General features: G+C 38.5%; 1 protein-coding gene across 31 annotated transcripts in view; it reads left to right on the forward strand.

Annotated features, from left to right (window-relative positions):
- Nucleotides 1-25,306, forward strand: part of NCOR1 (nuclear receptor corepressor 1) — a 184,270-nt gene that overhangs the window by 21,158 nt on the left and 137,806 nt on the right. For all 31 annotated transcript variants that reach the window (XM_016932276.3, XM_024350438.3, XM_054670431.2 and 28 more), the window contains exons 2-4: nt 446-623; nt 8,423-8,556; nt 23,142-23,334. In XM_016932276.3, the coding sequence (XP_016787765.2) occupies nt 516-623; nt 8,423-8,556; nt 23,142-23,334 (435 nt within the window). In that variant the 5' untranslated portion in view covers nt 446-515. The remainder of the gene's footprint in view (nt 1-445; nt 624-8,422; nt 8,557-23,141; nt 23,335-25,306) is intronic.

The raw sequence follows: 25,306 nt of genomic DNA on the forward strand, positions 1-25,306 counted from the left end.
ATCATCCTTGCTTCAGAATTATTTAATAAAGATAATACTTCCTCTGCACAAATGCTTACCTTAAAACTACTCTTGAATTCTTTTCGCAATTGACTTATCAACTCCCAAATTTAAAACCATGTATTTTTGTCTTTATATTTCTCAGACATTTATAGAAAGATATTTACTGAGCAGTTATTATGTGCCAGATCTTATGCTGTTTTTATATACTGTTTTTACTTTATATAGCTAATTATATTATTTGTCACATATTAACCTATTTTAAGTATAAAAAGAAATGACGCATTAATGTTTTCAAACCTTGGTAACTTTTATTAAGTAAATACATGAGAGGAAGCTTTTACTGGTAATTGTGGTTTTATTTATGTAGCTATAGTTATAATTTATTAGAAGTACACTTGGTGTTTTAGTTTTTACTAATTCTATTTTTTTTCATCCTGTTTAGGTGGTTTCCTAGAAACATGATTGTTTATTGGCATTGATCTCACAGTCTGGTGAGGACTTCTTTACTGATAATGTCAAGTTCAGGTTATCCTCCCAACCAAGGAGCATTCAGCACAGAACAAAGTCGTTATCCTCCTCACTCTGTCCAGTATACATTTCCCAACACCCGCCACCAGCAGGTAAGGAACAAATACTATGCAAATTGCACATGTTTTTTGTGTTTTTCTTTACTTTTCCTATTTAATACACATGTGGGACAGAAACCACCAAATTTATCTTTTTTTTTTTTAAGTTGCAAGAGCTATTTACAAAGATGAGGAACCAAAGATTGGGAATTAATTATTTCTGTCTTCTTACTGTGGCTTTATGCTGATTTCAGGAGTTGAACTTGTCTTTGCTTTTCATGATAGGAGTTGATGATAAATAGAAAACTTATCAATTCTCTAGAATTTCTGGGGTGAGACCTATATTTATACTCCCAAGTTGTGGTTGAGTTTTAAGCTGGCCAGATAACTTGGCATGTCTTGAGTGAGGGCCAGGATAAAGACCTCTCTCTTTTTAAGAAATTGATGGTAGGAAGATTTGTATAGTATGTAGGAAGGAAGGAAGGGATGGTAGTTAGGAAGGAAGACTTTATCATAAGAAGAGTTTGTAAGAGATTGATTCACCTTGTGAAAAATAAAGTATGAGGTGAAATAATCATCTCAGAGTAGACCAAGGTTATGGGTGTAAGAGGTTTAAAGAAAAATAGGAAAGGATGGGATAAAACGGTCCTCTCAGAGACTAAGAAAGCAGATTTGTCATCAAAATGTACTACAGGGTCCTCCTGAGGACTCCTTTGAAGTGTAGTCATGATTACAGAGTTAGAATGGACATTCTTACGTTGTTCCTGTGTAGGGAGGCATTTAGTCTTTCACCATTATTACATGTAATGTTAGTTGCACGTTTTTGTTGATGCCTTTTTTGGTTGAAGAGGTTGCTTTCTGTTCCTAGTTTGAGAATTTCTGTCATGATTGGGTGTTGAATTTTGCTTGTGTTGTCCCCCTACCCCAGTGTTATTTATCCGATTACCAATTTTCTGGATTATTGTTGCTGCTGGTTTTTTAAAAAAATCAGGCCGGGCGCGGTGGCTCATGCCTGTAATCCCAGCATTTTGGGAGGCTGAGGCGGGTGGATCACTTGAGGTCAGGAGTTTGAGACCAGCCTGGCCAACATGGTGAAACCCCATCTCTACTAAAAATACAAAAAAATTAGCCAGGCATCGTGGCAGGCATCTGTAATCCCAGCCACTCGGGTGGCTGAGGCTGGAGAATCGCTTGAACCTGGGAGGCAGAGGTTGCAGTGAGCCAAAATCGCGCTGTTGCACTCCAGCCTGGGCAACAAGAGTGAAACCCCATCTTAAAAAAAACAAAATTAACTTTGCAGTTTAGTTTATATATATACACATATATCTATATTAGAATGCACTCATTATATGTGTACATTGTAACAAATTTTGACAAAGTCATAAACTCATAGAACCATCACGAAAATGAAGATGAACAACATTTCGAACACTCTAGGACGTTCTTTGGCACCCCATCCTCCTTGGCACCCACCCGTGTCAGTCCTCCTCCCCGACTTCCTACTAACCTCAGCTCCTAGGAAACCACTGATCTGCTTTCTATCATAATACATTGTATACGTTCTGAGCTTCATGGGAACTCTTTTGTCTATGGCCTCTTTCGCTTCCCATAATACTTCTGTGATCTATCCATGTCTGACATGTCTTAGTTCATTCCTTTTTATTGTTGAGTATGGGTATACCACAATTTGTTTATCCAATCACCTATTCCAGTTTTTGATTATTATTAGAAGTAAAATTACTTAGAAAACATATATCTATATGTTTGTTGTATCTAGATTATTAAAAGAAGTAATTGCCTCATTTTCTTAACAGCATCCTTTGGAGAGCGTACATTTTTTATTTTTATCAAGTCCGATATACTTTTTTTTTGAGATGGAGTTTTGCTCTGTTGCCCAGGCTGGAGTGCTATGGTGCCATCTGAGCTCACTGCAACCTCTGCCTCCTGGGTTCAAGCAATTCTCCTGTCTCAGCCTCCCGAGTAGCTGGAATTACAGGCGTGTGCCGCCACACCCAGGTAATTTTTGTATTTTTAGTAGAGATGGAGTTTCGCCATGTTGGCCAGGCTGGTCTTGAACTCCTGACCTCAGGTGATCCACCCTCCTCGGCCTTCCAAAGCGCTGGGATTACAGGCGTGAGCCACTGTGCCTGGCCCCAGCTAATTTTTTGTATTTTTAGTAGGGACAAGTTTTCGCTATGTTGGCCAGGCTGGTCTCGAACTCCTGGCCTCAAGTGATCTGCCTGCCTTGGCGTCCCAAAGTGTGGGGCTTTCAGGTGTGAGCCACTGTGTCTGGTCTCCTCTGGTTACTTTTTAAGAGTTTTCTCCTTATCATTGATTTTCAGCAATTTGGATGTGGGGTTTTTTTTTTTTTTTTTAAACGAAGATGGTGCCTTGCTATGTTGCCTAGGCTGGAGTGCAGTGGTTTTCATAGGTGCATTCCCACTACTGGTCAGCACAGGAGTTGTGACCTGCTCCATTTTTTTTGTTTTTTTTTTTTGTAACCTGGGTGGGTTCATCCCTCCTTAGGCAACCTGGTAGTCCTCCTGCTTCTGGGATGTCATCATATAAATGCTGAACTTAGTGTAGACATCTGATTGGCATAGCCCAGAGCTGTAGCCTAGAACTATTGGGCTCAAGGGATCCTCTTGCCTCAGCCTCCCAAGTAGATGGGAATACAGATGTGAGTCACGACGCCTGGCTGTTGTGCTTTTTGAATGAATACATTATTGTCCCTGGCATTCACCAAGCTTCCTGATTCTGTGGATTTACAATTTTCATAAAATTTGAGCAGTTTGGGGCCATTGTTTTTTTCAAATATTTTTTCCTGTCTCCTTTTCCCCTAGTTTCTGTCTGGGACTCCAATTACTCATGTTGCATGTTATTCCACAGTTCACTGGACCTCTGTTCACTTTTTTTCCCTGTTTTTATTTTATTTTTTTAAAATCCATTAGCTTCATTTTGCTATGGTATCATAGTCAGTGATCCTTTCTTCTGTACTTTTCAACCTGTTGTTAATTTTATCCAGTGACATTTTTATTGCAGATTGATTTCATTTTTGATTAGAATATGAACATTGTGAGTTTCATACTTTTTTTACTGCTGGCCTTTGTTATATTCCTGTAAAGACAGATGAAGTCCTTCTGGTAGGAAATTAAGTTACTTTTGAGGCTTGTTTTTAAACTGTTAGGGCAGGTCTAGAGTGGTCTTTATTCTAATTTATCCCCCACTTCTAAGCTTGTCTCCTAGGGTTTCTGTTGAATGTCCCGTGTATTCAGTGGGATTTCCTCACTCTTGCTGGAAGAAATTTGAATGAGTTCTTGCCCTGAGTGAGCTCAGGGAATTGTTTGCTTTATAGTTGCTTCTAATTGTTCAATCATCAGAAATTATTTTTAGCCCAGCCTGTGATATTTCTCCGTATTCATTTACAGACTAGAATTCAGGCAGAGGCTTAAGGGATCCCAAATTCAGAGTTTAGGAAATCTTTCTCTTTGAAACTAACTTCTGGAAGTTCAGTTCCTATGGCTTATCCAAACCTTGTACGGTTGCTTCTTCAATGACTGTGATTGTGGGACATGATTTAGGTTCCCTTCCCATGGCTGCAGTTTGGAAATTGCCTTTAGGCAGAGGGCCTAGAGTATGGTAGGTAGGGCTTACCTCATTTGCTTCATTTCTCTCAGTAATCAAGCCCTGTGCTGCCTATTATTCAGTTTCTGAAAATAGTTTCTACATTTCTTTGAATTTTTTAGCTGTTGACTGTGGGAAGGTAATTCTGAGCAGTGTTACCTGCTTATACCTGGAAGCTGCAGTACACTGTTGTTACTTTTATTTCACTCCTTACTCTTAATTTTTCTTGCTGGGTACGTCCTTTAGAAATTCTTTCAGGGAGTGTTGGCTGGGCGTGGTAGCTCATGCCTGTAATCCCAGCACTTTGGGAGGCTGAGGCGGGCAGATAATGAGGTCAGGAGATCGAGATCATCTTGGCTAACACGGTGAAACTCCGTCTCTACTAAAAATCCAAAAAAAAAAAAAAAAAAATAGCTGGGTGTGGTGGTGGGCGCCTGTAGTCCCAGTTGCTTGGGAGGCTGAGGCAGGAGAATGGCGTGAACCCGGGAGGCGGAGCTTGCAGTGAGCCTAGATCGTGCCGCTGCACTCCAGCCTGGGCAACAGAGCGAGACTCCTTCTCAAAAAAAAAAGAAATTCTTTCAGAGAGCGTCTGTGGTTGATATATTATTTGAGTTCTTAAATTCTCAAAAGTTAGTAGCCTTAAAACTTCAGTGATGGTTTATTTTTTATTTCATTTTATTTTTAGAGACAAGGTTTCACTCTGTCACCCAGGCTGAAATGCAGTGACGCAGTCATAGCTCACTGTAACCTTGAGCTCCTGGGCTCAAGTGATCCTCTCACCTCAGCCTCATGAGTAGCTGGGACTATAGGTTTGTACCACCATGCCCAGCTAATTTTTATATTTTTTATAGAGATGGGCTCTCACTGTGTTGCACAGGCTGATATCAAAACCCTGGCCTCAAGCTGTCCTCCTGCCTTGCCCTCCTAAAGTGCTGGGATTATAGGCATGAAGCAGCATGCCCAGCCAAATGATGACTTAGTTATTCAATTTGTAGCTTCAACGTTGTTTTCCTCTGAACTTGGAATATGCTATTATTTGCTGTTTGCTTCTATTCAGTGTTGCTAATGAGAAGCCTGCTTTTATTATGATCCTTCTAACTTTGTAGGAAACTTTTTTATTTCATCGAACTTATAATAAAGTTTCACTTTATTCTTGTTTTTTAAATATTTTCATGTGTCCAGTATGGATTAATTTAAAAAATACATCCAGTTTTTTCCTTAAGCCCTTTTAAATCTGAAGACTATGTTTTTTCTAATTTCAGAGAAATGCTGTTCTATTATTTTTCAGAATCCTGTCTCTTACCTGTTGATATGGGATGTTGGAACTTTTTGTTCTAGCTCCCATTTTTAACTTTTTTCCTGTGGTTTCTATGTCTTTGTGCTTTACTGGGTACTGAGAGAATTCCTCAGTTCTCTCTTAGCTTTCATTTACTTTTCACTTCTGTGTGTTCAACTATTGTTTACCTTCAGTGATTCAGTTTTTAGTTTCTTTGATTCTTTTATTAAATTTTTTTTTTATTTTTTGAGACAGAGTCTCACTCTGTTGCCCAGGCTGAAGTACGGTGGCACAATCTTGGCTCATTGCAACCTCCACCTCCTGGGTGCAAGCAATTCTCATACCTCAGCCTCCTGAGTAGCTGGGACCACAGACATGTGCCACCACGCCTGGCTAATTTTTGTAATTTTAGTACACACGGGGTTTCGCCAAGTTGGCCAGGTTGGTGTGAAGCTCCTGGCCTCAAGCAACCCTCCCACCTTGGCCTCCCAATGTGCTAAGATTACAGGTGTGAGCTACCATGCCCGGCCTGCTATTTGATTCTGTTGTTATTTTATTTTATTTTATTTTTAACAAACCCTTGTGATGAGCACTATTTTTTTTTTGTTTTTTTGAGACAGAGTCTTGCTCTGTCGCCTAGGCTGGAGTGCAGTGGCTTCGTCTAGGCTCACTGCAAACTCTGCCTCCCAGGTTCAAGCGATTCTACTGCCTCAGCCTCTGGAGTAGCTGGGATTACATGTGCCTGCCACCATGCCTGGCTAGTTTTTGTATTTTTAGTAGAGATGGGGTTTCACCATGTTGGCCAGGCTGGTCTCGAAATCCTGACCTCAAGGGATCCGCCTGCCTTGGCCTCCCAAAGTGCTGGGATTATAAGTGTGAGCCATAGCACCTGGCCTATTTGATTCTTTTTGAGGCTATTATTAATATTTTCTAGGTCCTTTTTACTTTTATTTACTGTTTTACCTATTTCCTTGGATGTAAATTCCTTTTTGTTTTGGTGCCTTTGAAAAAAAAAATTTTTTTTTTTTGAGATGGAGTCTTGCACTTTTGCTTGGACTAGAGTGCAACGGTACGATCTCAGCTCACTGCAACCTCCACCTCCCGGGTTCACGTGATTCTCCTGCCTCAGCCTCCTGAGTAGCTGGGATTACAGGAGCACGCCACCACGCCCAGCTAATTTTTTGTATTTTTAGTGGAGATGGGGTTTCACTATGTTGGCCAGGCTGTTCTCAAACTCCTGACCTTGTGATCTGCCCGCCTTGGCCTCCCAAAGTGCTGGGATTACAGGCATGAGCCACTGTGCCAGGCTGAAAAAGTTTTTTAAATGGTTTTGTTTTTTATGTTTTCAACTTTATATGTGAGATTTCTTCATAGACTATGAGTTATTTTTTACTCATAACTTATAGAGAAGGGCTCTCAATGGCTTATCTACCCTCTGTTTTATCCTGGACAGCATAATTTTATCTGTTTATGATTTTTAAAACTTTTTGTTGACACAGAATTCATATAACAAAATTTACCATTTTAAAGTATATAATATAGCAGCTTTTAATATATTCATTATATTGTGCAGCTATCACCGCTACCTGATTTCAGGACATCTCCATCACCTGCAACGAAACCCCGTAACTAATAGCAGTTTCAATTCTCCTCTTCTCCCCATCTTTTGACAACCACCAATTCATTTTCTGTTTCTATGGATTTGTTGCCTTTTCGTTTTTCTTTCTTTTTTTTTTTTTTTTTAAAGACAGTGTCTTGCTCTGTCACCCAGGCTGGAGTGCAGTGGCGCAATCAGAGCTCACTGCAGCCTCTAACTATTGGGCTCAAGCAAGCCTCTCACCTTAGCCTACAGAGTAGCTGGGACGTGCCACAATGCCCGGCTAATTTTTAAATTTATTTTTTGTAGAGATGAAGTCTCACTATGTTGCCCAGACTAGTCTTGAATCTGTGGGGTCAAGCAATCTGCCCACCTTGGCCTCCCCAAAGTGTTGGGATTACAGACGTGAGCCATAGCACCCAGCCTGGATTTGCTTATTATAGACATTTTATATAAATGGAATAATAATATGTGGCCTTTTGTGCCTGACCTTTTTTTTTTTTAAACTTAGTATAATGTTTTCTATGTTCGTCTGTGTTCTAGCATCTCTCCTTTTTTAAGGCTGAATGATATTCAGTTGTATGGTTGTACTACATTTTGTTTATTTGTTCATTAGTTGATGGACATTTTGGTTATTTTTATTTTTTGGCTATTGTGAATAATGCACCCATGAAAAATTGTGTACTAGGTTTTGTGTGTGGTTTTATATACTTGTAATTCTTTGGGGTATATACCTAGGACTGGAGTTCCTAGCTTATTTAGTAATTCTGTGTTTTTCTGTTTATGATTGAGTTAGCACAATAGATTTGTTTGGAAAAGAAGTTTTTGCCAAAAAAAAAAAAAAACAACCAACAAAGGAAAGGTACAAAAACAAACATAAAAACACTCACCTAGTTTTGATGGGAAAAACTACTACTCTTAACTAGCAGGTTGATTCTCTGTACTTCAGTTTCTTCATTGTAAGTGTGGATGGATTTGATTAGACTTCCATTACCCTTCTTCCAGCTTACTCATTATGAATTTAGTATTGGAATGCTTTTTAGGATTTCATATTGAACACATGAGTTTGAGATTTTACTGATGTGAGTAATACAGATTGGGAGTTATTGTAATTTGTTATTAGAGGAATGAGTCAATATAGATTAAACTTGAAATTTCATTTTGGATTATTTTTAATGATATATAGTTAAAATGTTGATTATTTTAAGGGGAAGAATTAGATCAATGAAGGACTGAAATAGTCATTGCTCTTTCTTTCCATACTTAGTGGCCCATAACTACCTTTATACTTGCTTTGATTTCATGATGTTGTTCAGTTTTTGGTTAATAATTGATTTATGATTATTTTAATACTAGGAGTTCGCAGTCCCTGATTATCGTTCCTCTCATCTTGAAGTGAGTCAGGCATCACAGCTTTTGCAGCAACAGCAGCAGCAACAGCTTCGAAGGCGACCTTCCTTGCTTTCAGAATTTCACCCAGGTTCTGACAGGTAATGAGGTTTCTTTTATGTTTCTATCTAGGATTATAATTGTGAAGTATACAAGTTTGTCATTATTTTATTTTTTTACTTTTTATTAACCAAGCCATGACTGGTCATTTATAGTTTGCATTTTGAGTTCTTTTTTGTTGGTTGGTTGCAATAGTTAACAAGCTCTTAAAACTTGTTTCCATAGTTTGGCATTAATATTATTTAGTAGAAAGGCAGTAAACCACCTAGTCACCTGTGTGTCCTTGGTTATGTTCTATAGACTTGGGCTGCACATTAGAACCCCCTGGGATGCCCAAGCCTCATCACAAAACACTTAAATCAATCTCTGGAGTTGGGCCTAGGCTTTATTTTATCGCCGAAGTTTTTCCGGTAATTCTGATTTGCAGCTAGGGTTGCCAGTCACTGATCTCAACTCTTCAAGCTTTAGTTTTCCCTCCTATAAAAATGGAGATAATAGTGGCATTGTCCTCAACTGATAGTAAATATTCTGTCAGATAATGTAGGTCCTGTACATGCATGGTGGGTTCTCTTTTTCCTGAGTGTCCTTACCATCTCTGCTTTCTTTTACTTCATTCTCATTCTGAAAGTTTTGTTTGTTTTTTGTTGTTTTTTGGAGACAGGATCTTTCTAGCTCTGTTGCCCAGGCTGGAGTGCAGTGGCATGATCATGGCTCATTGCAGCTTCAACCTCCTGGGCTCAAGTGATTCTCCCACCTTAGTCTCCCAGTCCTGGCTAATTTTTTGTATTTTTTGTAGAGATAGAATTTCGCCATGTTGCCCAGGCTAGTCTTGAACTCCTGAGCTCAAGTGATCCACCCACCTCTACCTCCCAAAACAGTTAATTCTTTTTTTTTTTTTTTGAGAAAGAGTCTCACTCTTGTCACCCAGGCTGGAGTGCAGTGGCATGATCTCAGCTCACTGCAACCTCCGTCTCCAGGGTTCAAGTGATTCTCATGCCTCAGCCTCCTAAATAGCTGGGATTACAGGCATACACACCACACCCAGCTAACTTTTGTGTTTTTAGTAGAGTTGGGGTTTTGCCGTGTTGACCAGGCTGGTCTTGAATTCCGGGCCTCAAGTGATCTGCCCGCTTTGGCCTCTCAAAGTGTTGGGATCATAGGCCTGAGCCACTGCACCTCGCCAGAATTTTTTTTTTTAAATTGTGTGTATTTAAGGCATACAACATGATGTTATGGGATACGTATAGATAATAAAAAGGTCACTATGGTGAAGCAAATTAGCATATCCATCATCTCACAAAGTTATTTATTTTTGCTTTTGTTTTTATTTTTGCTTTTGTGGCTGGACCAACTAAAATCTCCTCATTTATCATGAATCCCAGATACAGCACAATATTATTATCTGTAGTCCTCATGTTGTACATAAGAAATCTAGACTTTTTCATTCTATGTGTCTGCTACTTTACGTCTTCTGACTTTCATCTCCCCATTTTCTTTCCACCCCCTGCCCCTGGTAACCACTGTTACCACTGTTTTGTTCTCTTTGTATAGTTCCTTTTTTTTTTTTGTTTAAGATTCCACATATAAGTGAAATCATGCAATATTTTACTTTCTGTGTCAGGTTTATTTCACATAGCATAATGTCCTCCAGGCTTATCCATGTTGTGGATGGCAAGATCTCATTTTTTTTTAGGGTTGAATAATATTCCATAGTGTATATATATCACAGTTTCTTTATGATTCATTCATTGACAGACACTTAGATTGTTTTTATACCTTGGCTATTGTGAATAATTAGCTGCAATAACATGGGAGTGCATTTACCTTTACAAGATGGTGATTTCATTCCCTTGGGTATATATCCAGAAGAAGGATTGCGGGGTCATGTGGTAGTTCTATTTTTAATTGCTTTAGGAACTTTCATACTGTTTTCCATAACGGTTGTACTAATTTACGTTACCACCAGCAGTGTACAAGAGTTCTCTTTTCTTCACGCCCTCATTAATATTTGTTATCTTTTGACTTTTTTTGGTAATAGCCATCCTAATGGGTGTGAGAATATCTCATAGTGCTTTTAATATACAGTTCCCTGATGACTAATGATACTGAACATCTTTTCATATACCTGTTGGTGATTTTTACGTTTTCTTTTGAGAAATATCTATTCAGATCTTCTGCCCATTTTAAAATCAGGTTATTTGTTTTTCTGCTATTGAGTTTTATGAGTTCTTTATAAATTCTGGATATTAATTCCTTAGCAGATACATAGTTTACAAATATGTTTTCTGTGTCTACAGGCTGCTGACTCATTTTGTTGTTTTCAGAAGCTTTTTAGTTTGATGTAGTCCCATTTATATATTTGTGCTTTTGTGGCCTGACCTCTTGATATGCAAAAAATCATTGCCAAGGTTGGTGTCCCGGAGCTTTTCTCCCTACGTTCTCTTGCAGGACTTTTATAGTTTCTGATCTTATATTTAAGTATTTTATCCATTTTGAGTTGATTTTTGTATATGCTGTAAAACAAGGGTCTAATTTCATTCTTTTGCATCTGGATATCTAGTTTTCCCAGCATTATTGAAGAGACTACCCTTTCCCCACTGTGTTGCTGTGGTTCCCTTGTCAAAAGTTAGGCGGCCGTATGTTTAGATTTATTTCTGGGCTTTCTATTCTTTTCTACTGATCAGTGTGTCTGTTTTTATGCCAATACCATATTGTTTTGATTACTGTAACTTGGTAGTACAATTTTAAATCAGGAAGTGTGATGTCTCTTTGTTTGTCTTTTTCAGAATTGATTTTGCTATTGGGGGTCTTTTATACTTCCATGTGAATTTTAGGGTTGTTTTTTCTATTTCTGTGAAAAACGCCATTGGGATTTTAATAAGAATTGTGTTGAATCTGTACTGTATATTTCTTTGGGTTGTGTGGACATTTTTGCAACATTCTTCTGATCCATGAGCACAGGATATCTCTTCATTTATTTGTGTCTTCAGTTTCTTTAATCAGTGTTTTATAGTTTTCAATATACAGATCTTTCACCTCCTTGGTTAAATTTATTTAACCAAGTAAATTTATTTAAATGTCTTTTAGAACTCTGTCATAAATTGTTTCCTTGATTTCTTTTTCAGTTAGGTTGTTATTTGTATATAAAACTGCTGTTGATTTTGTATCCTGCAACTTTACTGGATTCATTTATTCTAACAGTTTTTTTTTTTTTTAATGTGTAGAATCTTGGGGAACTTTTATACATAGGATTGTGTCATCTGCAAATAGAGATATTTTTACTTTTTCCTTTCTGACTGGATGCCTTTTATTTCTTTTCTTTTTTTTCTTTTCTTTTTTTTTTTTGTTTGATTGCTCTTGCTAGTACTTCTAGTACTATGTTGATTAGAAGCGTTTGCCACTGCTTCTAATCAACATAGTACTAGATGGGAAAAGGATCCGATCCTTACCTTTCATGGTATCTTAGTGGAAAATCTTTCAGTTTTTCCCTATTGATTATGATGTTATTTGTGGAATTTTCACAAATGGCCTTTATTATGTTAAGGAACTTTCCTTCTTTTCCTAAACTGTTGAGTTTTTTAAGTCAAGAAAAGATTTTGGACTTTTTGAATGCTTTTTCTGCATCAGTTAAGATGACGTGTTTTGTTTTTGTTTTTACTTCTCTTCTTTTTACCAATAGGAAACTTTATATTGTCCTTTTTTTCTCCTTGAATTTTTATTTCTTTTCTTCTCCAGTAAAAATTTTTTGCTAATATGTTTATTCTTAATAGCATTTTACTGATCACTTTCATATATTTCTGCTACAAATACATATAGAAATTTTGGGCCGGGCACTGTGGCTCACACCTGTAATCCCAGCACTTTGGGAGGCCAAGGTGGACGGATCACGAGGTCAGGAGATTGAGACCATCCTGGCTAACGTGGTGAAACCTCATCTACTAAAAATACAAAAAATTAGCCGGGCGTGGTGGTGGGCACCTATAGTCCCAGCTACTCTGGAGGCTGAGGCAGGAGAATGGCATGAACCCGGGAGGCGGAGCTTGCAGTGAGCCAAGATCGCGCCACTGCACTCCATCCTGGGCGACAGAGCGAGACTCCGTCTCAAACAAAAAAAATAAATAAGTAAAATAAAATAAATTTATTTAAGTTTTCTGTGATTTTAGGCCCTGAGTGTTTAAAAGTTTTACTCTGGATTAAGTTATGACAATTAGTAGTAGTAGATCATTGAACAAAAAAGCATAAATATATGTATACATTTTATTACATTATTCTTAAAAGCAAAAAGTAAAATCTTACTGAAAACGTATCTTTTAATAAGAGAGGACTGGTTTCCCTTCCCCCAATTATTGTAATTTTTGAGTACTAATTACTGGAAACAGGCAGGCTTCTATGTGAATACTATTCCAATTTTTATTTTTTATAGACTATGAATATTGTTCATCTAAGCAAGTAGAAATGGAATAAATTTTGTAGCTGCAATTTTGCTTAATTCTCTGAGTGCCTTCCAATTTCTAGACCAACAATCACAGTGATCTGATGTCTAAAATTATTTTTTTTGATCTTTCAGCTAAAAAACAGTTTCTCCTTTGATACAAAAGTAAAGAATTAGAAACCACTTGGTTTGGAAAAAAAAAGTTTGTTACCCATACTTTTGCCATTCTCTTTTTTCAGTATTGACATGATCGTTTCAAATTGTTCTTTTGCAGCACTAGAGGTTTAGTTTTATTTGTTTGCTGTTTTTCACTTTTTTTATTATCTAGGACAGAGGTTGCCAAACTAAGGCTAGTTGGTGCTGACCATATCCTGTCTGTCCTGTTTTTGTAGAGCCCTCAAGTTAAGAATGATTTTTACATTTACATATTAAAATAAATTTTATTACATATATTTGAGGTTTACATGGTGTTATGGGATACACATAGTTTAGCCAGTGAACATATCTGTCATCTCACATACTTTGTTTTGGTGACGAATAGCTAAAATCTACCCATTTAGCAAAAATCCCTAATATAATACAATTGTATTAACTTTAGTCCTCATGTTATACATTAGATCTCTAGACTTGTTCATCCCACACATCTGCTATTTTGTATCCTTTGACCTCCATCTCCTTATTTCTGTATCCCCAACCAGTGAACCACTGTTTCATTCTCTATCCCTGTGTATTTGAGTGCTTTTTTTTTTTTTAATATTCCATATATAGGGGAGATCATGCAATATTTTTCTTTTTGTGCCTGGCTTATTTCAGCGTGGTTTCAGCGTGGTCCATCCATGTTATGGTATGAAAGGATTTTTTTCTTTTTTAAAGTTGAATAATATTTATAAACACACACACACACACACACATACATACATATATATGTATATACACACACATCACATTTTCTTTCTTTTTTTTTTTTTTTAGACAGAGTCTCACTCTATCACCCAAGCTGGAGTGCAGTGGCGCAACCTTGGTTCACTGCAACCTCCACCTCCTGGGTTCAAGCAGTTCTCCTGCCTCAGCCTCTGGAGTAGCTGGGACTACAGGCGTGTGCCACCATGCCCAGCTACTTTTTGTATTTTTAGTAGAGACAGGGTTTCGCCATGTTGGCCAGGCTGGTCTTGAACTCCAGACCTCAAGTAATCCGCCCACCTCGGCCTCCCAAAGTGCTGGGATTACAGGAGTGAGCCACTGTGCCTGGCCTGCACATTTTCTTAATCCATTCATCTGTCAGTGGGCATCTAGGTTGTTTCTATATATGAACTATTGTGAATGATGCTGCCATGAACATGGGAGTGTAGGTATCTGGTTGTTGTTTTATTCTTTTTTTTTTGAGATAGGGTCTTGCTCTGCCACTCAGGCTGGAGTACAGTGGCATGATCATGGCTCACTGCAGCCTGGACCTCCCAGGCTCAAATGATCCTCCCATTGCAGCCTCCCGGGTAGCTGGCACCACAGGTGCATGCCACTGTGCCTGGCTAATTTTTGTATTTTTTGTAGAGATAGGGTCTCACTATATCCAGGCTGGTCTCGAACTCCTGGCCTCAAGCGATCCTTCTGTCTCAGCCTCCCAAAGTGCTAGGATTACAAGCATGAACCACTGAGCCCAGCCCAGATATCTTTATGAGGTGGTGATTTCATTCCTTTTGAGTATACAACCAGAAGAGGGATTGCTGGGTGTATAGTAGTTGTATTTTTAATTTCTTTGGGACCTTCCATACTGTTCTCCATAATGGCTATAACAATCTACATTCCCACCAACAAAATACTAGGGTTCCCTTTTCTCCATACCCTCGCCAACATTTGTTATCTTTTGGAGAATAGCCATCCTTACAGGTGTGAGGTGAGGTCTCATTGTAGTTTTAATTTGCATTTCCATTGTGATTAGTGATATTGAGCACCATTTCATATATCTCTTGGCCATTTTTATGTTTTCTTTGGAGAAATGTCCGTTCACTTCTCTTAATATGATATATCCCATTGATTGATTTGTGTATGTTAAACCAGCCTTGCATGCCAGGGATAAGTCCCACTTGCTAGTGGTTTGTAATCTTCGTGATGTGTTGTTGAATTCAGTTTGTTAATATTTTATTGAGGTTTTTTTTTTTTTTTTGGAGACAGAGTCTCGCTCTGTTGCCCAGGCTGGAGTGCAGTGGCACGATCTTGGCTCACTGCAAGCTCTGCCTCCCGGCTTCACGCCATTCTCCTGCCTCAGCCTCCCGAGTAGCTGGCACTACAGGTGCCTACCACCACGCCCGGCTAATTTTTGTACTTTTAGTAGAGACAGGGTTTCACTGTGTTAGCCAGGATGGTCTCGATCTCCTGACCTCGTGATCCGCCCGCCTGGGCCTCCCAAAGTGCTGGGATTACAGGCGTGAGCCACCACGCCCGGCCTTTATTGAGGATTTTTGCATCAGTGTTCATTAGAGAGATTGGCCTCTAGTTTTGTTTTCTTGTGATGTCCTTGACTTAGATATCAACTTAAATGCCTTTGAGTTAAGTTTCCCTCATATAATGTGTTGGGAAATAGTCCCTCTAGCTCTATTTTTTGGAAGAGTTTAGGAGGAGTTGGTATATATTTTTCTTTGACTATTCAGTAGAATTCTGCCATGAAGCCTTCAGATCCTGGAGTTTTCTTTGTTGAGAAGTTTTTGATTACTTCTTCAGCCTCTTCATTTGTTGTTCGTTTGTTCAGGCTTTCTGCTTCTGCTTAACTCAATCTTGGTAGGTTGTGTTTTTCTAGGAATTTATCCATTTCCTCTAGGTTATCCAATTTATTGACATATAATGATTCATATAGTTCCTTATGATCCTTTTTATTTCTGAGGCATCTTGTAATTTCTTCGTTTTCATTTTTATTTTATTTATATGAATTCTAAGGTATTTTGAAATATAATTACCTTTATAAATTTCCTTTCTGATTTCAGCAATTTTATAAGGTACCTGATTTCCCATTTCAAAAATGTGCTCACTGTTTAGGTTTTAAGTTGATCAAAGATTTGAAATATAATATTTTGTTTGAGGTGGAGTCTCACTCTGATGCACAGGCTGGGGTGCAGTGGCATGATCTTGACTCACTGCAACCTCTGCCTCATGTTCAAATGATTCTTCTGCCTCAGCCTCTGATTAGCTGGAACTGCAGGCACTACAAAAAAAAAAATAACTTTTTTTGTATTTTTAGTAGAAGCAGGGTCTCACCGTGTTGGCCAACCTGGTCTCAAACTCCTGACCTCAGGTGATCCACCTGCATCGGCCTCCCGAAGTGCTAGGATTATAGGAGTGAGCCAGCACTCCCAGCCTAAAATTATTATATAATACATTTCTTGGTTAAGTTTGGAGAGAGAATTCAGCTTACTTGTCCCCTAATATCTAAAAAATATACAAAAACATATATTTTTCAAACGGGCTAAAAATTTACCCTTTTATAAATAAGAAAAGACATACAGCTATTGTCAAAAACTTAGAAAAGTGGGATTCATGGAAAGAATTACAAGTATCTTGAATGACTTGGCCTCCTATTTTCTATTGTTAAAGTAGCATTATTGTTTTATGAGTCAAGGAACATGAGTTTTTATTTTATTTCATTTTATTTTATTCTATTCTTTTTTTTTTTTTTTTTGAGACGGAGTCTTGCTCTGTTGCCCAGGCTGGAGTGCAGTGGCGTGATCTCGGCTCACTGCAACCTCTGCCTCCTGGGTTCAAGCAATTCTCCTGCCTTAGCCTCCCGAGTAGCTGGGACTACAGGCTCATGCTACCATGCCCAGCTGATTCTTTGTATTTTTAGCAGAAATGGGGTTTCACTGTGTTAGTCAGGATGGTCTCAATCTCCTGACCTTGGGATTTGCCCGCCTCAGCCTCCCAAAGTGCTGGGATTACAGGCATGAGCCACCACGCCCGGCCTACTTTATTTTTTTGAGACAGAGTTTTGCTCTTTTTGCCCAAACTGGAGTGCAGTGGCGCAATCTTGGCTCACCTCTGCCTCCCGGGTTGAAGGGATTCTCATGCCTCAGCCTCTAGAGTAGCTGGGATTACAGATGCCTGCCTCCATGACTGGCTAATTTTATATTTTTGGTAGAGGTGGGGTTTCACCATGTTGGCCAGGCTAGTCTCGAACTCCTGACCTCAGGTGATCCGCCCACCTCAGCCTCCCAAAATGCTGGGATTACAGGCGTGAGCCACTGTGCCTGGCGGAACATGAGTTTTTTAAAAAGAAAATTAAAAAAAAGCAGTATCGAAGAAAGTAAGTTAGTGAAATCCTAGGATTTCTCATGAATATTCTTTGATTGGAGAAAATTTCAATTGGTGGTGGTGAATGGTTTGCTTGAGAATTCCCATTATGCCATCCTGGTTTCTCAACAGCTGCAGAAAGGACAGTTGGGATGTGCCATTCTGTAAAGTGATGAGCCAGAACCCTCTGGAGTGGTCTACATGTCTGGCTGGTAGAGGGGGCCAGAGTCCTTAGCAGAGGCAGTTACATCCCTAACCAAGATTTTTCTTCCTTTGCCCCACTTACATGTTCCCTCGGGCCATAGAACAGTATTTAGAAAGCCATACCTATTCTTCCATTTGCAGAGAAGATGAACACATGCCAGAAAAAGTGGGAACAATCAAGGAGAACCCACCCAGACTATCCCACGCCAAAGAGAAAGGCTGCCACAATGTACCTGAGCAGGAGGGTGGGGAATGGCACAAATGAGGCGAATATATTCCTGGAAAAGAAAATTAAAGCAACATAGTATGCCAAAAATAAAATCGCCACGTGTAAGAAACATAAACAAAGAGCATGCCTCGTAAGTGCTATGCACTATAAAAGAACTTAATAATATAAATAAGTTCTATATTTCTATATTTCTTCTATAAAAGAACTTAAATAATGAAGTATTCAAAAACAACATGATAAGACAGCCAGATGGGCTAAATGTAGTTCAGACATTTGAGTGCCCTGAAGATATAAAATTAGAAAGAAAAGGAATAAAGTAGATGTGGCTTAAGGTAAACCTTGTCTTAGAACAAAGTCTTGATATAATTAGAGTGAGTGCAGAAGAAAAGGACTAAGATTAAGACAATTAGAAAGAACTTGTAGGGAGGACAAATAAAGATCATCCAGTATACTATAAGAACATGTTTTTGAGGTGGAAAACCTGGTAAAGGAACAGTAATAATATTCATAATACAGAAATTCCCCATAAAGTTAAGGAAGAATTGATAGATTCTACAGATTGATAAAACATATCTTGTTCCAGGAAAATTTATACAGAAAGAATGACCCATACCAAGACAGATCATGGTTAAGGAATTAAATTTCAAGGATAAGTAAAAGAACTAGGAATTCAGGAAACAAAATAAATGCTCCACAAGGTGGAAGAGTCAGGCTACAAACTTCTACATAGCAGAATTGAGTGACAGAAAATAGTGAAGCAGTAGCTACAAAGTTCTGAGTAAAAGAAATTGATATTCAAGAATATTATACCAGACAGTTTAACAATAAAAACAACAGGCAGATTTTCTTAGACATGAAAGCACTGAGCAATTATAGCATCTAAAACTGAAAGAGGCCGGGCGTGGTGGCTCACACCTGCAGTCCCAGCACTTTGGGAGGCTGAGGCATGCATATCACCTGAGGTCAGGAGTTCGAGACCAGCCTGGCCAACATGGCGAAACCCTGTCTCTACTAAAAATATAAAAATTAACTGGGAGTGGTGGCGCACGCCTGTAATCCCAGCTGCTCTGGAGTCTGAGGCAGGAGAATCTCTTGAACCCAGGAGGTGGAGGTGGCAGTGAGGCGAGATCGCACCACTGTACTCTAGCCTGGGAGATAGAGTGACACTCTGTTTCAAACAAAACAAAGCAAAACAAAACAAAACAAAACACCTGAAAGAATTTCTTTTTTTTCTTTTTTCTTTTTTTGAGATGGAGTTTTGCTCTTGTTGTTCAGGCTGGAGTGCAATGATGCGATCTCGGCTCACTGCAACCTCTGCTTCCTGGGTTCAAGTGATTCTCCTACCTCAGCCTCCCAAGTAGCTGGGATTACAGGCATGTGCCCCCACACCTGGCTAATTTTTTTGTATTTTTAGTAGAGATGGGGTTTCTCCATGTTGGCCAGGCTGGTCTCGAACTCCTGACCTCAGGTGATCCACCCACCTTGACCTCCCAAAGTGCTGGGATTACAGGTGTGAACCACCGCACCTGGCCTAAGAATTTCTTGATGACCGAATCCAGCCAAACAAAGAATGGATGCCATGGTAAGAGGATTGGTAGTTAGCCATAAACCCATCTTTTTTTTTTTTTTTTTTTAAAGAGACAAAGTCTCCAAACTCCTGGGTTCAAGTGATCCTCCTGCCTCAGTCTTCTGAGTAGCTCAGATTACAGGCGCATGGCATGGTGCCTGACAAATTTTTTATTTTTGTAGAGACAGAGTTGCTATATTGCCTGGACTGGTCTCAAACTCCCAGCATCAAGCGATCCTCCTGCCTTGGCCCCCTAAAGTGATGGGAAACATGTGTGAGCCACTACATCCGGCAACCAGGGCACAGGAAAATTAAGAAAAACATTGAGTATGGAATATTCTCTTTTAGCAAGAAATCAGACTGCTTTAAAATTCTTTAAAATTCAAATGATAAAGTATAGTTATTTAAATGTGTTTTGTAATTTTAATTTGTTTTAAAGATGTTTAAAGATGGTGTTACGAGATGACAAAAGTCAGTAAAATGGGGAACTTTACAAAGTCTGCCAGCCTACAGAGTTTTTTTTTTTTTTTTTAAAAGACAAATGAGTCTCGCTCTGTCACCCAGACTGTTGTGTTGTGCAGTGGCGTGATCTTGACTCACTGCAACCTCTGCCTGGGTTCAAGCGATTCTCCTGCCTCAGTTTCCTGAGTAGCTGGGATTACATGCGCGCACCACCACGCCCGCCTAACGTTTGTATTTTTTGTAGAGACGGGCTTTCACCTTGTTGGCCAGGCTGGTCTCGAACTCCTGACCTCAAGTGATGCACTTACCTCGGCCTCCCAAAGTCTTGGGATTACAGGCGTGAGCCACGGCATCTTGCCCTACAAAGATTTCTTTATGTGAAAATTTGCTGTTAGGTGTTTTTTTTTTTTTTTGTATACCACAGTTTATTTATCTATTTTTATCAGCTGATGGGTGTTTGGATCATTTTTACTTTTTGACAATTATGAATAATTCTGCTGTGAACATTCGTGTACAAGTTTTTGTTTGTACGTATATTTTCCTTTCTGTTAGTTAGATACCTAGGAGTGGAATTGCTGGGTCATGTGGTAACTCTATTTTATTTAACTATTTGAGAAACTACCAGATCATTTTCAAAGTATACCATTCTACTGGTGTTAATTTTAAAAGGCAAATACATTAATTTAAATTGGAGATTTCATGCTTAGTTCTACCAGAACTCCTAATATTAAATTGTACTTAGCAAAGATTTTCGTAGTTTATTTAAATTTCTGAGATTTTATACACTAAATTATATATTTATTTATGGCTGAGTAGATTTGTTCTTCTAAAAAGGATTGGCAGGCTGAAATGGGAAGTAGTCTGATTTCTAGATAGAAAAAGAGCATTCCATACTCATTGTTTTCTGAGTTGTCCTGTTCCTTGGTACCTTAGTTTCTTCTCCAGTACTGGGTATGGTATGCCTCACCTTCTGGCTTTGATAAATCTCAGAGGCAGAGTTGCTGGAAATGAAATGTAATACTTGAAAATTATGCTTTTGTAGGTTATGTTCTAGCTGAGGGGGCAACTGAGGGCAGAAGTCCAGCTAAGGCATTACTTGGGTAGATTACCTCTGGCCTTAGTGGAGGATGAATCTTTTGATTATAATAGCTTTGTAGTAAGCTTTAAAAGGTGAAGCGTGAGTTTTCCAACTTTGTTCGTTTCCAAGATTGTTTGGCTGTTTGTAATCCCTTGAGATTCCATATGAATTTTATGATGAGTTTTTCTATTTCTGCAAAAAAAGCCAATGGCATTTGATAGAGATTACATTGAATCCACAGGTTGCTTTGTGTAGTATTGTCATTTAATGACATTATCTTCCAACATATGAATTTGAGATTTCTTACTATGTATTAAGTCTTTTATTTCTTCGAGCAATGTTTTGTGGTTTTCAGTGTTTAAAGTCATAAGCCTCCTTGGTCATATTTATTCCTAGCTATGTTCTTTTGGGTGCTCTTATAAATGTATTGCTTTTTTTTTTTTGAGATGGAGTTTCGCTCTTGTTGCCCCTGCAGGAGTACAATGGCATGATCTCGGGTCACCTCAACGTCTGCCTCCTGGGTTCAAGCGATTCTTCCGCCTCAGCCTCCCGAGTAGCTGGGATTGCAGGCGTGCACCACCATGTCTGACTAATTTTGTATTTTTTAGTAGAGATGGGTTTTTCTCCATGTTGGTCAGGCTGGTCTCGAACTCCTGACCTCAGATGATCCACACGCCCCGGCCTCCCAAAGTGCTGGGATGACAGGTGTGAGCCACCGCACCCAGCATAAATGTATTGTTTTTTAAGTTTCATGTTTGGATTGTTTAATGGTAGTGTATAGAATACAACTGAGTTTTGTGTGTTGATTTTGTATCCTCCAACTTCGATGTATTTATTTGTTAGCTCTAATCGTTTTTTTTTGCCAATTCTTTAGGGTGCCACATATGGAATCATGTTGTCTTGAATAAAAATGCTTATTTCTTTTTAATTTGGATACCTTTTATTTCTTTTTCTTTCCTAGTGCTCTGACAGTAATTTCCAATACCATATTGAATATAAATGGTGAATGCAGTCATCTTTGTCTTGTTCCTGAAGTTTCCCATTCCTGAAGTTTTTTGTGATGTCACTCTGAATTTTAAGATAATGGAATTCTATGTGTTGAATGAGATTTAAAATTTTGAAGTATAATAATTTTACAGAATTTAGCATTCAGGCCAGGTGCGGTGGCTCACGCCTGTAATCTCAGCACTTTGGGAGGCTGAGGCAGGTGGATTGCTTAGCTCAGGAGTTCGAGACCAGCCTAGGCAATATAGCGAGACCTCATCTCTACAAAAATTAGCCTGGCATGGTGGCTTGCGCCTGTAATCCCAGCTACCGGGGAGGCTGAGGCAGGAGAATCACTTGAATCCGGGAGGTGGAGGTTGCAGTGAGCCGAGATGGGGCACTCCAGCCTGGGCCTCAAAAAACAAATAAACAAACAAAAAAAGAATTTAGCATACATTTCATTGTCTGTCCTCAATATGAAACCCAGCAATTCTGTTTTCAATGAAATATTGCTTTGCAAAGCATTAGTTTACAGGTTGGCCATGAGATACAATATCACCTCTGTAAACACCTGGTAGAAAATGAAAAGTCAACTTAATGAGCACTCACGAGCAGGACTCAACAATACATCCTGTAAAGAAATGAAAGATTCTGATCTTCAAGTCATGTATTTAGGGAAGCTAGACAGAATACATGTTTTTGGGGGCCAGGATGATGTTTTAGAAGCAATGTTGGATTTCTCCTCAAGACACTTGTCTTTAAGACTGAATGGTACCTCATAAGTGAAGTCATTTCTCTTTCTATGTAGCAATAGCTGGGAGATTTTTATTTCTTGCTTGTTTTTATTATTGGTTGAAAAATGGTGGCTCTTCTGGTTTATATTATCCCAAATTTAATTATTATGGCATTTTAACATTTAAAAATATTAGTTTATAGATATTCTTCAGCAACTAAACTTTCTGCAAATGTTCTGTTTTGTCTTTCACTTCTAGATTAGTTTTTAATCCTCCCCCCAAACCTTTTTTTTTCTGTTTTAAGACAGAGTCTCACATTGTTGCCCAGGCTGGAGTGCAGTGGCATGATCTCAGCTCACTGCAACCTCCACCTCCCAGGTTCAAGCAATTCTCCTGCCTCAGCCTCCCGAGTAGCTGGGATTACAGGCGCCCACTGCCACGCCCAGCTAATTCAAACCTTTTTTAAAAATTAGACTAGAAGTTTAATGGTACTATAGTGAGGTATATATTCTTTGGGGGTGGGAACAGAAGGGGTACAGATTCACTTTGAATGTAAGCATGACTTTTTCATTTATTATTTCCAAGTCTAACCAGGGATGTTAGCAGGGAGTTGTACATCACTTACAAATTTTCAAGTGTTTATTTTCTTTGTATGTATTAGGCCTCAAGAAAGGAGAACTAGTTATGAACCGTTTCATCCAGGCCCATCCCCAGTGGATCATGATTCACTGGAATCGAAGCGACCACGTCTGGAACAGGTTTCTGATTCTCATTTTCAGCGTGTCAGTGCTGCGGTTTTGCCTTTAGTGCACCCACTGCCAGAAGGGCTGAGGGCTTCTGCAGATGCTAAGAAGGTAAATATTTGTTCTCTTACCCTGTAGAGTTGTAGGTTTGTAATGTTTATTTAGTTATACTCATGCATAGCACCTCAAAGAAAGTCCAGTTACACCAGTCTCTAAAGGTTAGTGGTATGGGAAAGTAAAAATTTTGTTAAACAAAACTAGAAACCACAGATGAGTGCTCCAGACTGCTAAAGTGAGCACTTTTGCCTTTTCGGTAAGTGAAAACAGTCCAAGAAGACTGCTCCCATAAAGAAGAATTTCTATTAAATAATGCTCAAGCATTTTTTTACTGGCTTGCTGGCTATAAAATGTGGTCAGAGGTACTCAAGACTACTAGTTTTGTTAAATCTTAATTAACTTTTAAACAAGTCCCTTAAATTTAGTAGCAGTTTATTAACTGCTATATGGGAGAAAACACATCCAGGTAAGGTTGAATTGTGCGTATAAGTTCTATACAAAAGAAAATTGTTCCTAATTTATGTAAGTAATACATACTTATAGAAAACTGGGAAAATAAAGAGGAAAAAAGTTACCTGTAATCCTGTAACTTGGAGATAACGACCCTCCCCCAGTTTTATTGTGGAATAAAAATTGTGTATATTTATGGTGATATTTATATTTATGGTGATATTTATACAGTGTGATATTTTGATATATGTATACATTGGGAAACACATCAAGCTAATTAACATATTCATCACCTCACATAGTTATTTTTTTGGTGGTAAGAACATTTAACATCCACTCGTAGCAATTTTTAAATATATAATACATATTATTAGCTATAGTTGCCATGCTGTACAAAGATAAGTTTTAATATTTAGCTATATTTTGTGACATTTCAAACAATGCGAGTTCTATTAAGAACTTTCCCCATGCACTTATTTTTATTTACCTATCTTTTGTGAAATGTTTGCTCATGTAGTATGTCCTTGTTTTATTGCTATGTTTACCTTTTTCTTTTTTTTTTTTTTGAGATGGAGTCTCGCTCTGTACCCCAGGCTGGAGTGCAGTGGCGCGATCTCGGCTCGCTGCAATCTCCGCCTCCCGGGTCCTGGTTCAAGCAATTTTCCTGCTTCAGCCTCCCGAGTAGCTGGGATTACAGGGACGCCACCATGCCCAGCTAATTTTTGTATTTTTAGTAGAGACAGGGTTTCACCGTGTTGGCCAGGCTGGTCTCTTGAACTCCTGACCTCGTGATCTGCCCACCTCGGCCTCCTAGAGTGCTGGGATTACAGGCATGAGCCACTGTGCCCGGCCTATGTTTACCTTTTTCAACTCTCTGCTTTGCTTATTATTAATTCTGCAGATTAGGAAGTGCCTGACACTTAGTAGATACAGAATAAATATTTGTCATAGAAAGAATAAATTAATTTTAAAAACTCTTAACAGTAAAGTGTTAACCTTTTTACCAACATATGCTAATATTTTTCCCAGTGTCTTTTTGTTTCAGTTTTTCTTTTTTTAAAGCATACTGAAGTTTAAAATGTTTTTACTGCCATCAAATCTTTTTTCTATGTTTATTAACCTTTATGCCTAATTGCCCTTTCTTCCCTGATATCAGATAAATAAGTACCCACACATTTTCTTTGAGTTTTTATGCAATGAAGAGTAATTTAAAAGATAGTAAATGTATCTACGATTTATTTTCAAATAGTTCAGCCAAAATGAAGTTACACACACACACACACACACACACACACACACACAGACACACACAGAAAGCAAATATGTTAAAATGTTAACTACTGGTGAATCTAGATGAAGGATAAATGAGTGTCCATTATACTGTTCCTTCAACTTTTAAGTAAATTTGAAATTTTTCAAAATAGTAAGTTGGATGGGGAAAAATTCTTTGCCGTAAGCTAGAAATTAGCTAAGCTTCTAGGTGTTTTGTGACCCACCTTATCATGTGAAACATCTTTATCATACAGTAGTCTGTGGGGTTTATAAGAAATGTTCTGCTGCATTAAAAAAAAAGAAA

The sequence above is a fragment of the Pan troglodytes genome, chromosome 19 (genome assembly GCF_028858775.2).
Source record: "Pan troglodytes isolate AG18354 chromosome 19, NHGRI_mPanTro3-v2.0_pri, whole genome shotgun sequence".
Classification (NCBI taxonomy): Eukaryota; Metazoa; Chordata; class Mammalia; order Primates; family Hominidae; genus Pan; species Pan troglodytes.